The 17,027-nt window shown below is 39.5% G+C and overlaps 1 protein-coding gene across 2 annotated transcripts; it reads right to left on the bottom strand.

Moving 5' to 3' along the window:
* Window positions 1–1,294: 1,294 nt before the first annotated feature.
* tlx1 (T cell leukemia homeobox 1) lies at window positions 1,295–7,535 on the bottom strand. Of its 2 annotated transcripts, none has more exons than XM_037124904.1 (3): window positions 6,967–7,535; window positions 4,677–4,914; window positions 1,295–2,645 (listed from the first exon to the last, which is right to left on the bottom strand). In XM_037124904.1, the coding sequence occupies exons 1-3, from the start codon at window positions 7,406–7,408 to the stop codon at window positions 2,435–2,437; spliced, it is 891 nt and encodes a 296-aa protein (XP_036980799.1). In that variant the 5' UTR covers window positions 7,409–7,535; the 3' UTR covers window positions 1,295–2,434. The 2 variants fall into 2 exon arrangements, with proteins under 2 accessions (XP_036980799.1, XP_036980800.1); XM_037124905.1 differs by having other exon boundaries at window positions 4,677–4,878.
* Window positions 7,536–17,027: the final 9,492 nt, after the last annotated feature.

Below are 17,027 nucleotides of genomic sequence, written 5' to 3'. Positions count from 1 at the left end.
AAACAACCACCATTGCTGATGAAAATCTATCTACTTAACCTCATACTCATCTTTATTGACTGGTTAATTATTTAATTTGATGACATCTTGTGTTTTTTCCTGTAATTTTTCAGTTTTTTAAATTTTTTTTATTATTATTATCATTTTAATCACATTCATTTGGATTTGGACCTTGGCAAGTGTGGCCAGCATACAACTAACAAGCACCCCTTTTGACAGCGAAATGCATTCCCTTTTTAACTTGTCCACCCCCCATCTCCATCCCATGGTAGCAGAGAGAGTGCAGGGACAGAGGGGTTGTTTAGTTGAATTTGTTAGCTTAGTCAGCCTGATCCAGTCATGCTTTATCTTGAACCCAAACCATGACACTGAAAATAAAAGCACTAAATGACTGTCTGCTAGTCAAGGGTGACTGAAACAAAATAATCAATTTGCTTAGAAATGTATCAAACAAGAGTGTGACAATGTGAGAGGGTTCACTTATATTGATGATTGTACAGAGATCAGCTGATTTTGCAGCACGTAAGTTTCAGCTCTTTGTTTAGCTGTCTAGTCCATAACTTAACAGTATTGGTCCACTCTTGTTGCTCTCACAGTGTCATTTTCAGCTTCATTAAGCACTGTTTTCAGAGAAATATATCTTAAAATCTACTGTACACTACCTGCTCAGCAAACTATCAGTTGACATTTAGCAGCTGGAGAACCAAGTATTCCCCTCAGGAGTGAGACCAAAAGCAGAGCTAAAAGAGAGTTAACACTGGACCTAACATTCATTAAGTGGATAAAAACAGGACTCAAAATGAGTGAGCCTGTTGCCCTGTAACTACTGGATGTGTCCATAATCTAGTAACACGTCATAATAGCCATCATTAATAAATGGTAAATGTATAAGTAATTAAATTTAAGTTAATTGTTAAAACAGACAATGATATGTGTATGAAGTACTTCTAAACATTTTAAAATGTCTGCTGCAACTTTACAATAAACAAGTGGTTTAAAGGTTTATAATATATATACATACATACATATATATATATATATATATATATATATATATATATATATATATATATATATATATATATATATATATATTTGTGTGTGTGTGTGTGTGTGTGTGTGTGTGTGTGTGTGTGTGTGTGTGTGTGTGTGTGTGTGTACAAAGCATTTGAATGTTTGTTAACAGTGAAATAACCATTAAGTTAAATTAACTATAGATTTAGTTGAATACATTTGATAATTAAATTATTTGATAATGGATGTCATTAAGTGTTAATGGTGGGAACAAGAAACACTGGACTGACATTTCTTTAATAACTGTTTGCTAAGTTTACCCTTAGTGACACACAGTGTGGCATAAAAATGCACATATGTCAAAGAGTAAAACATGTATTTCCACCTAACAAATAGTCATATATGGATGACATATGTAGAATATTCATTCAAAATAGATTGTGTATTTACCTGCACTATCAAAGCTGCAGAGAGCAAAATGAATTTCAGTGTCCAAATGATTTAACACACACACACACACTCACGAATACAATGCAAAGGCAGATAAGGATAAAAAGATAATAACTGGCCTCATGACTACTCTTTGTGATTGGTCAGGTTGTTCTTGTCTGAGATGCTCTGCTTATTAACACAACACAGCAACGTGGTGAGAAAGAAATAGGAAAATACAGTTTGTAAAGTCTTTATACAAAAATAAGAGTCCACGGAAAGGTAAACGTGAAACGTGATAAACCTTGGTCAAATGTGGCCGTTGTTAAATGTAGCCACAAAGTGCCAGCATATATTATTTTGCCCTTAAGCCGATGTTTGACGGCCCAACATTCTAACACCGTTGAACACATATCCTATCCTATCCATATGGTGCTGCTAATCATCACATAGAGTCATTTCATTGTGTCAGGCAATGTGTCAGATTATGTTTCAACTCATATAAAGGTGCTAAAACAAGTGCTCTGTTTTGCAGTTGAGTAAAAAGTCCATTAACATGGCAGATAAACACGGACAGACATTGGTGACAGAGATGATCGCACATCACACACCACATCCTTCTGTCAGACATCAAATACGAAAATGTGCTGTTTATGAAACATGGAGTCCTCATGCGTAAACTCAAACAGTACAACAAATCCTGCTCCTCTTGCGCTCATGGTGCATCGTTATGGCCCTGAATATTTCCAGCACCAGCGTCTGCTCCCTGCAGGGCTGTAGCAGGGATTCAGTCCAGACCTCCGACGGATACAGATGTTGACCCCCACTATAGGAGCGGTGCTGAGGGACCGCATGGGAACATGTTTGTTGTTAGATGTAGCCGAGCGTCTGTGGAAGGAGACGTTCTTCATTAAACAGTGTGCTGTTCCGGCCTCGTCTACACGTCGCTCTTCAGCGGGCTACAGTCCATGTCTCTGCCCGTGTGTTGACTCTATTCGCATGACGACACGCAGCTGATCTTAGCAGTGTTTTCGGTCCAGGGCTGCAGGTTCTGCAGGGCGAACAAAGAGCTGTTCTGCAGGCACAGTGGGTCCGGGGTGACCGGCTGGTTGATGGTGTTCTGGAAGGCCTCCTGTTGCAGCTGCATGAGGATCCGATTGGCCTGCTGCCGCTCCGCCTCCCGCTCCTCCGCCGTCTGTCGCCTGCAGCAGCAACAAGGAAACAGGCGCTGACACATGTAGGCCCTGGTGGATCATATTTATTCACTCTATTTTTAATGGTTTAAGTGTCAGCAATGCACAGAACAAGATCTGCAATTTCACAATCTTTGAATGACTCCAAAATCAAAAAATCTGTCGTTTACAAGAAAACGAAAATAACAAGCATACAAAACCAAAACCTGCATCTAGTATGAGGACATACACAAATATACCGTCAGTCTCAGGGGCGATTTCTCATGTCGGCAATATGTGCAGCCGACCGAAGCGTATTTGTAGAGGCAAAAAGGTCCGCAAATAAATGTATTGAAATTGTTACTATTATCTTTATATTTATTTGTTTGCATTAATGTCATCCGGTTTTTGTGTTGCTCTTTTACACGTCAAGTCAGGGACGTCATGTTGTCGTGCCGTTATTAAAACTGTTACTGTGTGTATGTTGTTCTGAGGTTTCAACAATTAGTTTAACAAAAGTTATTTTGTGCATCAGTTTGCCCAGGGCGTGTGTGTGTGCGTGCGTGTGTGTTTAAAGCATTTAACTAACATAACGTAAGCGATTTCCGAAGTATTGAGAAAAATGCATATAAGGTTTACATTGTAATGCCTTTTAGAAATAAAGCAAATATAATAAATTATGAAATTACAATATGGCAAAATAAATAAATAAATAAGTTATTAATAAAAATGCAGAAAGAAATGCTCAGTATTTGAAGGTCCGTTTTGATTAGTCTTTTCAGGCCCATATTTAGTGTACACAATCTTTGCGCATTCCGGTTTTCGGTTAAATAATTTGGAAAATGATAGATCGAAATATGACAGTATTGGAGATACAATTTGTTACCTTTTGTCAAAGAAAATATCATTCTATCAAAAATAAATAAATGAATAAATACACCAAAACCGGGTATCTTATTTAATGGGAAATACTACATTGATTTTTAATTTGAAGTCCATTTTTATGACACATTCAAGGAGGTTTTTTTTTTTCTTTAATGATAGAAGGAGCTGTTCGATGCTGTATTAATTTAAGTGACACTATAGCTATTTAGCCATTTTAAATGGTTCAACTTAAGGTAACTGTCGATGTTTCCTTGTGCATAAGGAGGCATTGGGGCTGAGAGCCTCTCTATATCAACAATCACCAAATATGTTCACACAGTTTTTTAAGCGCATTTTGACATAAGTGAATAAACCCAGTGTTCATTTAATTTGGTTCACCTAACAAAACTGAACACAGTCTCATACAACAGTCTTGCAGTACATCCTATATACACGTCATTCTCATCATTTGTCCACCCAAAACAATAATACAGCTGAATCAACACAAAACAAACACTAACGAGGGATTTATAGTAGACTGTTGTATGAGACTAGTTTTATCTATCTGTCTAATAGACTGGCAAATGCACGGATATATGTTTGTTTGTGTTGTGTTTAAGTGTAAAGCTGCATTGAGCTGTCAGCTACAGGCACACATGATGAGATAAAAAAAAAAGTTAGCATTTCATTTTATCTATTCCTCATGCTGTGTACTTAAATGCGGTGACATAACAGTCGGTTAAAGGCATTTTCCTCATGGAAAAACCACCTGAGGACCCCAAACAACACTTAGAAACCAAATGGGCTTACAACCCAAAGAATGCGGGGCCTCCTTAAGAGGTTAGTGGCTCTCAAAATATTTACAGAAGTCACCATATGATCTGTATAGTACGGAAGGGTATTGCTGCCACACAGAGAAATAACATTTTATTGTAATAACGTTAGAAAATAAACGAAAAACTAAAAGAATGAGGGGGATTTTAAAATGCGTGAGGCTGTACAGAGGATAGAATCAGTCCTACGCAGTACAGCTACTGACAGTCCTATACTTCTACATGGAGGGTGACTTTGATATTCATTAATAATCAGTAAAGGTGATGACTCTGTTTGACTGCACATGAAAAATGCTCTATTCAACCTATTGTATAACGACGGGTAAATCACCTTGTACCTTCTAATATTTAAACATAATTTCACCTCCATTTGGTGCGTCTGTTTTGGAACCAGGTTTTGACCTGCGCGTCTGTCATCTTTAGGGCCTTGGCGAGGGCGGCCCGCTCGGCAGACGCCAGGTACTTCTGCCGGTGGAAGCGTTTCTCAAGCTCACATATCTGCAGCCGGGTGAAGGACGTCCGAGGCTTCTTCTTCTTAGGAGGCGTCCGGTTCTGGTAGGGATGACCTACACGACGTGTTACAGTGAGGGGTGAGAGGGACACTGGACACGACGGTAGAGGAGGACAGGAGCAGAAAGGAAAGGGCAGTACAAGTCAGGACAGGGCAGGACAGGACATGTCAAAGCAGGGAATGCAAGACCAGCAGACGATACAAGTGAAAGCGCTGACAGGGCAGCAGAAGCAGCATCAGCAGAGATACAGAGCTCACGAAAACCTTGAATTTCTGGAAAGTATTGTATTGTATTGTATTGTATTGTATTGTATTGTATTGTATTGTATTGTATTGTTGTGTTCTAACGTAAAGAGCAGGTTTACAATCGTATGAGATTGTGACATCTTAACCCTGTCAGAATTATTATTATTATTATTATTATTATTATTATTATTATTATTATTATTATTATTGTTGTTGTTGTTAATAATATTAACATAAATATTTATAGCATTAATATTAAGAATAAAAAACATAATTGTCATAATTTACAAGTTACCGTGAAGGAATGTGGTGGAAATTTCTGTCAATCAAAGAGTAAAGTCAGATCTGTCTTTTCGGTAAGTTTAATCCAACCATCTGCAGATGGACTCACCACACAGTCAAATTCATGAGCTGAGTGAATGAGCCCCGAGTAAAGGAGTGTTCACAATTTTATACACAGATATCAACAAGGTCAGGGGAAGAGACAAGCACTCTCGGTGCCAGCAGTGATTAAGCTACACACACACACGTACATACGACTATCCCAATCAGACAGGCTTCTCATCGACACAAGACGTAAAGTTAAAACTTCATGACGCATGACCTGGGACTCTGTGCAAAGCATAAAATTATCAGACATAAAACGTAAGACAAGAAGACGACTTTCTATCTGAGTTTTGGCTGGTTCGTGACTCTGTTACAATCATATAGGGCAGAGGTTAGGTGTTCATGCATTTGCATAAGATATCAGTCACATGAAGCAAGTTAGATAAATGTTTTTAAGAAATCATATTCAACAAAATAGTTCAAAATTCATCAACCCATAATGAAAAGGAATTTTTCCATCACAGGAATAAAACAGGGATTTTTTGATAAACACTTAAGTATTATTTCGCATAATGCTGTGTTACTACGGACAAGAAATTTGATATAAACTTGAAATAAATCATTTATTAATTTTTTTGATGTACCCCATGACACCATTTGAGACGCGTGTGTGTGTGTTTGATTTTGCTTTGGTTGTTTAAATGGCAAACGTCATGCAGTGATCCTGCGATTAGAGCGCAATGAAGCGGCAGCCCTGCAGGCAGAGCATGAGGACACACACACACACACACACACACACACACACACACACACACACACACACACACACACACACACACACACACACACACACAGGACGACTGCTGTAGCTTCAGAGACATCCAGCACCACACTACACACACACTGCGCGTCATTATTAAAGACCAAGCGACGCCTTAAAGAGGCCTCACAGTCTATCAAGTAGGATTAATAATAATGCACAAGAGAAAGTAATTCTCTCTCCAGTATCTTACAGTAACCTATAACTGCTCTGATACACACAGAAATGTGTCGTTATAAAAAAGGATTAGAAAATATGCAATATTTCTTCTTTTAATTTGAAATGTTTAAAGTTGTTTGGGTTTTTTCAAATGTGACAAATGTGCCCCTGACATGGCTGCCTCAGGCTAGTCTGGATTTGATTTTAAACGTCTGCTCGCAGAGGCAAAGAATCAGGCTAAATGTGCCAAAAATGAGAATCCTTCTGATGAGCTACCTCTAAATATTATTGATTATTGTATTATTATTAATATCCACATCATAGGGTCAGTAATCACTGATACACGTAGGAGCTTTATAGAATGTAGTCAGTGGTTTTAAGCTATATCGTTTGTGTTAAATGTTGCAAAAGGTAGTCAAACTATTTAAAACAAAAAACTGCAGCCTCAATTGCATTTAAAAATACGTTTTGTCTTCTAAATGTAAATATGTGAATACTGATATTGTATGACAGTATTTTATTTTATTTTGTTTTATTTTATTTTATTCTATTTTATTTTATTTTATTTTATCTAATTCGATATTTACCTACCTGTGAACCTGTCTTTGGTGTAGCGTCGGTTGCTCTCCATCCAGGGGAACGTCAACGCCGTCAGGTTGTTGATGGTCCCACTCACCGGCGGCACGGACGGGTTTCCGCAGCTCAGAGGCCGGTGTGCGGGGACACGGATGACCCCAGCGGCGTTCACGTTAGTCCCATTGGCATTCACGCCCATGTTCATGTGATAAGCCCCGCCGAGGGAAGCCATTCCGCATGAGCTGGCGGCGCCATTATATCCGCTGTTACCGCACGTGAAGCCGCCGCTGCTCCCGCTGCTGTTATAGGCCGCTTGTCCGTACTCCGGCTCGTGCATCCTCACGCCAAGCATGCAGCTCTGCTCCACGTTACTGAGGATCTGATCAATACCGAAGCTGATTGGCTCCAAGTGCGCGTGGTGCTGAAGATGCGCTCCCAGCAGCCCGATGTGATCCATTGCCACCGCGAGCCCCCCGCTCCGGCGCGAGGAACAGAGGTTGCTCCACGCGCCGCTCGCTGGATTATTCCTTTTGGGCTTCTTCTGCCTGAGCTCCGGTCGTTATCTAGTGTGGACGCTCATATGTGAGGCTGTCTGTGTGTTGTGCAAGAGAGTAAGTGTCGCCCCCCCCCCCGTGCTGTGGGAGGACATCAATCAAACTGCCAAATAGACAGCGCGACATTAAGACAACATTTTAGGCCTGGAGACTCCACTGGCTAAAGACTAGGATTTCTATGGAGATTTTATGGCACACTTCATGAAACACTCATCAGCAGCTGGATAAGATCAATAACGCACAATAAACATACAAATGCGCGTGCACACACACACACACACACACACACGCAAGAATTTATTTCATTGTAAAGCTTTGGTTTGCTGCAGTTCGAGCAGTTCAGTTCCGCTGATGTTCTTTTCTCTATTGACAGATATTTACAATAAATAAATAAATAATAAAAACAAACAACACCCAATTAATATTTATGTTGTTCTTGGATTATAGCTTTTTGCATCGCGGTAAATATGTTTAGTAAATTTTTGCAATCATTTATTCTAAAATTCTTTCTCGGCAGTTTCTAAAATCTTGTGACTAATGACCGCAGAAACATATTTGTCTGCACCGACTGTATCGCCAATTATTTACACTGCTTTTAGACACGTTTACATCATGGTGCACACAAAAGTGTTTTGAACGGCCGTCTGTAAAAATAAGTGTCAGTGTGTTGAGGGATGCAGAGCAACAAGAGAACTTTAGAGTTAGGATTCAACAGAACAATAACACGGACATGAACGCTCGGATGGCTATGGGGGGGGCTATAAAGGCTATAAATTCATTTCAGTAAAGCTGTAAAGTTGTGAAACTTAAAACATCCATCTCATGGGCTCAAATTATTCAGCATAGGGCGCTTTAAATAACTGTTATTAATGTAGGATACTCATTTATTGTTATTGAGCAGGCGCCATTACTAATTCATGCTCAGAGTGATGACACCACTGCAGAAACGGATGAGTCCTCATTTGTTACTGTGGGAACAGACATCCTGCAGGCTAAACGCAGCCGAAACAAGAGCGGTGGAATTTTAATGATACAAATAAACAAGTCTCTATTTAGCATTAGGCCACATTCATTTAAAATATTCATGATTCCGAAAAAAATAAATAAAATAAAAATAACCACTGACATGAATAACAAGCGGCATTTTATACAGCGCATTCCCAATCGACATTTCCCATGCCTGCTTCTCCAGCACACGAACACACCAACTTCACAACAATTAAATGAAAAATCAAAACATATGGCTCATCGATTTCCTCTCCTTCAAAAAGCCACTGGGACTTACTTACCTCGGCGGGGCATTAACGTATTAATAATTGATATGCCTTGAAACAGCTCCCATTGGCCGATTGACCAGCATCAGATTTTAATGCAAGCGGTAGCCTACCCCACACTGTAATGCAGCAATGCGTTTAAACTTCGACCAGAAATTAAAATTAGCGAATGGAAAAAGCTGCAAAGTTACTGAGATGGAATGTAATGGAGCCAACACGCAAAACAAAACAAAACAAAAAGCACACAGCAGCGGCCGGATTACTAATACAGGTTTTATGTGCAATATGACATTTAAGAACATGTGGATGAGGTAAAGACTACTTGTAGTGCGGTGTGCTTATCTAAAGAATGAATTAGTAACACACTGATCCGCAGTGTAAACCAGGGGGCATTACTAACCAAAAGCGGTAAAAACATATGATTATTTTACATAATCAAATTGTTTGTACTATTTAAACTATTGTTAGAGTCAAGACTTTTGCAGTGCGAATATTGTCGGTTTACACCAACAGTTGAGGTTGCCACGTAAAAGGTTGCTCTGTGCGAGTCTTGTTTTAATATGTCTGTAGCTGTGGCAGGACTCAGCCTGATAGTAACACTGGCAGTGGCATCTTTTCAAACTCAATTATCAAGCGACCATTTACATTTCAGCTCGGATGTCCTTGTGGGGTTTCAGAAAGATCCCCTCACTTTAAATGGAGACAATTATCGATTTCCCGAACTCTGACTGCAGCCCCTCTCAGGCGCGCAGTCCTTTCTTTAAGGTGATAGTTATCTAACATTTCGATCTTATGTTTGAACAAACACCTTATATACTTTAATGGAAAAGTATGCGACTGCAGTATTAGACTGAGGTGAAAGTAGCCAACTCAGATCTTGTACTTTGGTAAAAGTAAACCACAGTGTATAACTACTTAGTTAAGATTAAAGGTCCAGCATTTCATTTTTGTACTTATGTAAAATTTACAAAAAGTATCAGTGCTTATAATGAAAAATGACATTTGAGAATAATATTACTTGATTATAATATTTAATGCATTTCTTTGATCATAACTCTAAGGTGAAGCTAGTGAAGGTGGTTAAACTACTTTTTAACCTTAATCTGTTGGACAGCTTGAGCATTTACCACAGGGATCAATCAAGTTTTGTCTTAATCTATAATTTTGAATAACAATTTATTTGTTAATTATATTGTGTATTCTCTCTGGGTGAGGTCTACCTGCAGAGTCCCTGACCCTTGACCTTGACCTCTCTTTCGCTGGCTCCCTCAGTTTTTACCCCCCAGTGCAGAAGAGGTAGGATTAGGATCAGGGGTCTTAGTGGGGTAGTAAAATGTCACTCTCACTCATTATACCTTAATAAAATGACAGTGAATGTATGAAGCGGGCTGTTTCTCTTATGGAGAAACAGCAAAAATATAAAGACAATACTTCTGTGACTTTTTTCATGAGCACAAATATGCTAAAATCTGTTTGGACTGTCACAATAATGGCCCACACTAAATTGTGCAGTTCTATATTGAAACATGACATCTATTTGGCACTGAGAAAAGGACTTCATTATTCAGATCTGCATTTTTATTTCACATCAGACCTACATACAGGGGATTTAGTTCACTCTACGTACGGTTGCTTAATATCGGCAGCAATGAAACAGGCTGCCTTATATGTCAGTCCAGAGCATCCCAAACATGCTCAATGAGAGAGCAATGCCATATTCTAAGAAACAACACTGTAGACTTATGGTAGTGAAATCAACATTCAGTTAACGGGCAGCAGCTGTGGTGAACATTCCTGCAGTCAGCATGTCAACTGTACTCAATCTGTGTGACGTCTGTGTCCACATAGCTGCTTCTCAGTTCTTTTATACTCACTCCTTGCTTGAACCAGAAGTTGTTCCTTTACGCCATTTTGCGGGCCATTCCAATTCTCTTATTTGTGCTCCAACTGTGTTGGGCGTCCAGGTCAAAAAACTAAACAATGTGTTTACTAAACGATGGGCTGCTGGTGGGTGAAATAATGCATCTCGTTAATAAGGAAAACATCACAGTTCCTGCCTTATGGTAAACGATACAAGTGCGTCTCTCCATTCACAGAACAGTGCGCAAAGTGACGCTGTAGAGGAAAGGATGTCTCATTTGTCTTAAAATATATGTCCTTGGTCCTATCACACTTGAGTACTCATCATCCTGTTTAATCAGCATCTTGATATGCCACACCTTACAGGTGGATGGACCACCACGGATTAGGGGATGGCTGCATTTCTAATGATGGCTGCAGTTGATCACAGCTGGATCCGCTGTCAGTTGCCTTAACAGCTATAGAGACTCAGATTGTTTTATGCCAAAAATGGCATTAGCTATAGTTCTTTAAATCATAACACAGAACTTGAATTTGTTGAGGGATTTAAATAATCAATAAAGTCAAAATGATGTGTTATCGCGCACAGCTCTGTTAAAGGGATATTCTGGTGTAAATGTAATCCATGTCCTAACACACCTTGACAGCGAGTACAGGGCTTCCCCACAACGAGCCTGCAGAGAGGTGAGTTTTGTTTATCTTTACCGACAAAACCGGCAACGATATCAATATCAACGATGTTTGATGCCTTGAAATATGTGCTGGGACCCTATTTGTAATAGACCCATTTACAGCAGTGTATTGTTGTTGTGCGGTCTTTCTGAGGATGCTAAAACTACACTATATTACCAAAAGTATTCGCTCACCCATTCAAATGATCAGAATCAGGTGTTCTAATCACTTGGCCTGACCCCAGGTGTATAAATTCAAGCACTCAGGCATGCAGACTGTGAAACAAGACATTTGTGAAAGAATGGGCCGCTCTCAGGAGCTCAGTGAATTCCAGCGTGGAACTGTCATAGGATGCCACTTGTGCAACAAATCCAGTCGTGAAATTTCCTCGCTCCTAAATATTCCACAGTCAACTGTCAGCTCTATTATAACAAAATGGAAGCGTTTGGGAACAACAGCAACTCAGCCACGAAGTGGTAGGCCACGTAAAGTGACGGAGAGGGGTCAGCGGATGCTGAAGCGCATAGTGCAAAGAGGTCGCCGACTTTCTGCACAGTCAATTGCTAGAGAGCTACAAACTTCATGTGACCTTCAGATTAGCCCAAGTACAGTACGCAGAGAGCTTCATGGAATGGGTTTCCATGGCCGAGCAGCTGCAGCCAAGCCACACATCACCAAGTGCAATGCAAGGCGTCGGATGCAATGGTGTAAAGCACGCCGTCACTGGCCTCTAGAGCAGTGGAGACGCGTTCTCTGGAGTGATGAATCACGCTTTTCCATCTGGCAATCTGATGGACGAGTCTGGGTTTGGAGGTTGCCAGGAGAACGGTACATTTCAGATTGCATTGTGCCAACTGTGAAATTTGGTGGAGGAGGAATTATGGTATGGGGTTGTTTTTCAGGAGCTGGGCTTGGCCCCTTAGTTCCAGTGAAAGGAACATTGAATGCTTCAGGATACCAAAACATTTTGGACAATTCCATGCTCCCAACCTTGTGGGAACAGTTTGGAGCGGGCCCCTTCCTCTTCCAACATGACTGTGCACCAGTGCACAAAGCAAGGTCCATAAAGACGTGGATGACAGAGTCTGGTGTGGATGAACTTGACTGGCCTGCACAGAGTCCTGACCTGAACCCGATAGAACACCTTTGGGATGAATTAGAGCGGAGACTGAGAGCCAGGCCTTCTCGACCAACATCAGTGTGTGACCTCACCAATGCGCTTTTGGAAGAATGGTCAAAAATTCCTATAAACACTCTCCTCAACCTTGTGGACAGTCTTCCCAGAAGAGTTGAAGCTGTAATAGCTGCAAAAGGTGGACCGACATCATATTGAATTCTATGAGTTAGGAATGGGATGGCACTTCAGTTCATAGAATGAGTAAAGGCAGGTGAGCGAATACTTTTGGTAATATAGTGTATGTAAACTAGCGGTCCGCAAACTTTATCTCTTGAGGGGGGGTCGTGTCATGGTGTGTTAGACCATGGATTAAACTTACACCGGCATTTCTATTGTTTTTTTTTAAAATGAAGGTAATGTTATGTTTTCCTAATTAATGAGATTGTATTATTTCACCCATACTGTATACCGTGTATTTATACTGTGTACTGTGTATTCATACTGTATACTTTGTATTTATACTCTGTACTGTGTCTTCTTGGAGGCATATGCACCATTTAAACTTGCAGAATGCATTTATATTATTATTCATTTTTTGCCTCTCTATTCATTGATATTCTGATTGGGAAATCATCATGTGAAAACATAGAATGTGATTATTATACCTTGTGGACAATGAAAGCTATTTTAGGCAAAATGTTCCAGGAAAAACTGAGATGATGTGTCTTACATACTTGACACTCAGGAATCGTCAGCCTCACATGTTTAAAACAGACCATGAAAACAATACATTAAGACAAATCATGAATTTGCTAGTGAATCAGAAAACAAAAGCAAAATATAAATCTTGATGTCTTCCCTCGTATGAAACTCCAGTCATGTTGTGATGTATCAGATCAGTCTGATCCGTGGCAGCATTCAGCTATACAGATGAGAGATTTAGGATGGCCTGCAAGATGGCGGACTTTTGGTTCAAGCCAGGAGCGTGGAAATGACAAATAAGACACATCAAAAGTACTCGTACTGTAGATGCACAGATGCAAAAATCTGTGAAACTGCTTAGTATTTTCAGTGAGATTCTCTTTGCCAACTATTGTTTGTTAGCATGCAATGACTGGTAGAAATTAACAACTTTTTTTTGGTTCACAACACATAATCACTGCTGCAATTGGTCCGATTTTTCCTGTTTCCACAAATAGTCTAGTATTACGAGTAATACCATAATTATGAATACATTAATATAGCTTTGTTTATATCCCCATCAGATTACCTTGTATGTAATGTCAAAAGATCTCAATAATTAAGTTAGAGCATCATTAAACTTACTATACTTGAATGGAGTATGACTTATGTTCACTTAATGAGAGATTACTTTGTACCCACTTTGTACCTTGCGAGATCCTATAGATGTAACTCCAAATACCTTATTTTTTTTACCCTCTGAGCTAAATTTCAGTATGTTCATGACTCCGCGTATGTGTTTTCAAAACTTCCTCAATCACTGATCTTTCACTGGATTGGGTTGAAATCTGTCCTGAACATCCAAGAGACTAAGGAAACTAGTATTTATTCAAATAGTTTTTGCTGAGCTGTTACAGTGATCCAGTAATTAACAAGAAGTGTTATGTGTTTTGTTTCACCCAACAAAGAATCAAATTCATATCTCTACTAGTTTTCACTTTCTTGCAAACAAATTGTTTCTGTGTAGTATAATGTAGTTCTATTACATCTAGAAGGTATTTAGGCCTTGTAGGGTTGATCGAGTGCAGTGGCGGTTCGACACTGAATTACTCCCCGGGCGAGACTCACGCCGAACGCCAGAGGATGCTCCAAAATATTTCAGAAGTGCCCCTGAAAATGCAGTTGAAATGCTCATCAACAGGCTATAACTAAGCACTTACAAAACAAAACATCCATAAATGCAAATTTCATAAAAATGCCCTTACATGCTAAATGTCTGATCATATATTAAATTAGGTCACTGCTTCGAATTCTATGCTTTGTACACTATGACTAATGTATTGTGCTTTCCTTTGTCACGACATGGAGTTGTAACGTTATCAAATGGCAAGTGTTCCGTCTTTGAAACTTTGTTAACGTTACATGAGAAAATTGCATTGGCTACTGGCCCAACGTTAACCGAAATGATCTAAATAAATAATTACTGTACTTTTAACAGTTTAGTTGCAAAGCATAATCGAATGGTGAAGTAAACTGTCGGGTTTGTTAAAACCGAATTATTATTTTATAGGCTAAGCATAGCAAATAACAAAGCAAGATGGCTAACAAACGTTTAAGTTATAGCCTAACATTACTAACGTTAACCTTAACGTTAGCCCTTGATACTGTTATCATAGACAGGATATTGCATACCTTTATCCTTTGCTCGTTTCTCCTCTTCTTCTTTTCTTTTTTTTCGGAACTGGGCACCTGATGGCTTTGACCGCTTTCTGTCCATCTCTGTGTTTATTTGGCAGGGCAATCCACAAATTCCCATCCCCCAACATTGGCACTCGCGACCAAAAGTCAAGACCAAACCAATTCACCTGGGTGACCTCTGAATCGCCTTGGCACCTATTTTTATTAGTCATTTCTCACGATTCATAAAAGGTGCAGGATTCATGGCCTGCATTCATGATATTATGAATGAGATTTGCTTTGTTTGGAAGAAAGTCAAGGTGTGACTGGCAACTAATTACATTATAATATTGTACTATAAATGGACCCCCCCACCCTCCCCTTGGCCTTTCCCAGCATCTCTGTGCAGTGTGCATAATGCGTCAACTTCTAGGGGCGCCTGCAGCTGCAGGGGGCGCTAATTTGCCAATTTCTCAAACAGGCGATATTGATAATGGAAAACCGTTTTGCGGCGCCTATAATTTTTTTTTTTTTTAAGCGGTCGTGCTGCCCCATACGTTATGGAAAAGAGATGCCGCCCTGGGCGGCTGCCCGGTTCGCCCATGCCCAAAACCGCCACTGATCGAGTGTTGGAAGCAACAAAGAGGCTCTTTAAATGCAGTTTCTTGTATTATCCTTCTCACAGCAGTGGAAGTGTGCAGCATATTCTGTGTAGTGATCAGCTTGGCCCAAACCAATGAAATAAAAAAACATAAACTAGAGAAAATATTAAAAGGAATCTTTTGAATGGAAAAGAAAGAGGAAAACTTAAGGTAAAAAAGGATTTCTTACTGTGCTATACCCCCTTTAAGTTGGGGATCCTGCAATCATGTCTTATATCAGTGCATTATTTATCATCTATAAGAAAACATCTATAAGTTAACAGCTTAAAATGTCAATATATTTCTTCCAAACAGAAACAAATATTTCAAATTACTCTATATTGCCCTTTTCTCCAAAAGCCCAGAACCTACCCCTTATCCATATTGGCACATCCCTTAGGAACTTGACCATAAAAGGATTCTGAACAGGTGAGGACAGCTTGGCATTTCCTGAGTCCAAATCAGAGGAAGCCAGGTGTAGTCTAGAGGAGAGGTAAAACATCACTTCCTGTTAATAACATAGCTTAGAAAACACAAACACAGGATCACACAAATACTTAAATTTAGCACAGAGTGCCAAACATTGAAAATGAATAACTTAAAAAGGATATTGTTATTGGTACAGCTAAAGGATTTTGCAAGGTTCCATAAAGTTTCAACAAGATTTTATTTTCAAGAAAATGGATCACATGAAATGGGAAGACCTATTTGATTCTGTATGGAATGACCCATAGCCTATATGAATCTCACAAATCTTGTGAATGTGTTGTCAAATTGATGAAAATGTTTTCTTAAATTGTTCATGTTGTGTCTATTTGCATGTTCATTTTGAAGTTGCAGTGCACTGAGTTCTCAGAGCTATTTATCCTGAAAATTAGAAGTGTAAACTTCGTAAATAGGTTGAATATCTTCAAATGTTAAAGGTCTAGTTTGTAAGAAATGGCCAGAATTGGAAAGTAGCACCTAAACTGTATGGGGTCACCTCAGTCAGCTCAACTTGGCTCAGATGCTTCCCAGTGAACATGGCTGCTTTCACATCTTACTCTGTGAACTTAATATTTTTTTCAACCAAACCAGAAGTGATTGTGGAAAGACAAACCAAGACCACTTTGGTGAGTTTTATTTTGTTCATGTCAGGTTGGAATTCAGCGTGTTTTCCGTTAAATTATTGAGGCATTTAAGATCATCTTAGTCCGGTAAAAGAGAAAAACTTGTATTCCAACAATGATAGAACATGATCCTAAGTGATATGTACCTTTTCAGAGAATTGGATCTTGGCTGCACTTTAAGACTGACAGAATTAAGACAGAATTAAGACTTTCTCTGGCAGGTCTGAACAGTTAGAAATTTTGAAGGACAGAGATGAGTGATCATCCTCTTTGCTTGGCATCAGAGGAAAACGGCAGCCAGCAGTGGGAACCTGCTGTAAATTGTCAGGGAAAGTAGCAGTTGTGGTTGTCTGCTGCATGCCAGCAGTGTGTATTCGTCAGACCCTGCTTTGGTGTCACATTAATGAGAAATGTGAGAAGTCAAAGACTCCTTATTTTGTCTTGAGCACTTTCAAATGCTTTGGACAAGTGGGAATAGATACTCTGGAGTA

This window comes from Acanthopagrus latus, chromosome 15 (genome assembly GCF_904848185.1).
Source record: "Acanthopagrus latus isolate v.2019 chromosome 15, fAcaLat1.1, whole genome shotgun sequence".
Lineage (NCBI taxonomy): Eukaryota > Metazoa > Chordata > Actinopteri > Spariformes > Sparidae > Acanthopagrus > Acanthopagrus latus.
Note: the sequence above shows the minus strand (reverse complement) of the source record. Positions and strands in the feature narration are given on the sequence as shown.

Excerpts from the sequence above, each read along its gene's own strand:
- tlx1 (XM_037124904.1), bottom strand. The coding sequence starts at position 7,408 with ATGGATCACATCGGGCTGCTGGGAGCGCATCTTCAGCACCACGCGCAC. Across the intron at positions 4,915-6,966 it reads CACCAAAGACAGGTTCACAG|TGTCCCTCTCACCCCTCACT; the intron begins GTAGGTAAATAT and ends CGTCGTGTCCAG. Across the intron at positions 2,646-4,676 it reads AACAGACGCACCAAATGGAG|GCGACAGACGGCGGAGGAGC; the intron begins GTGAAATTATGT and ends TTGCTGCTGCAG.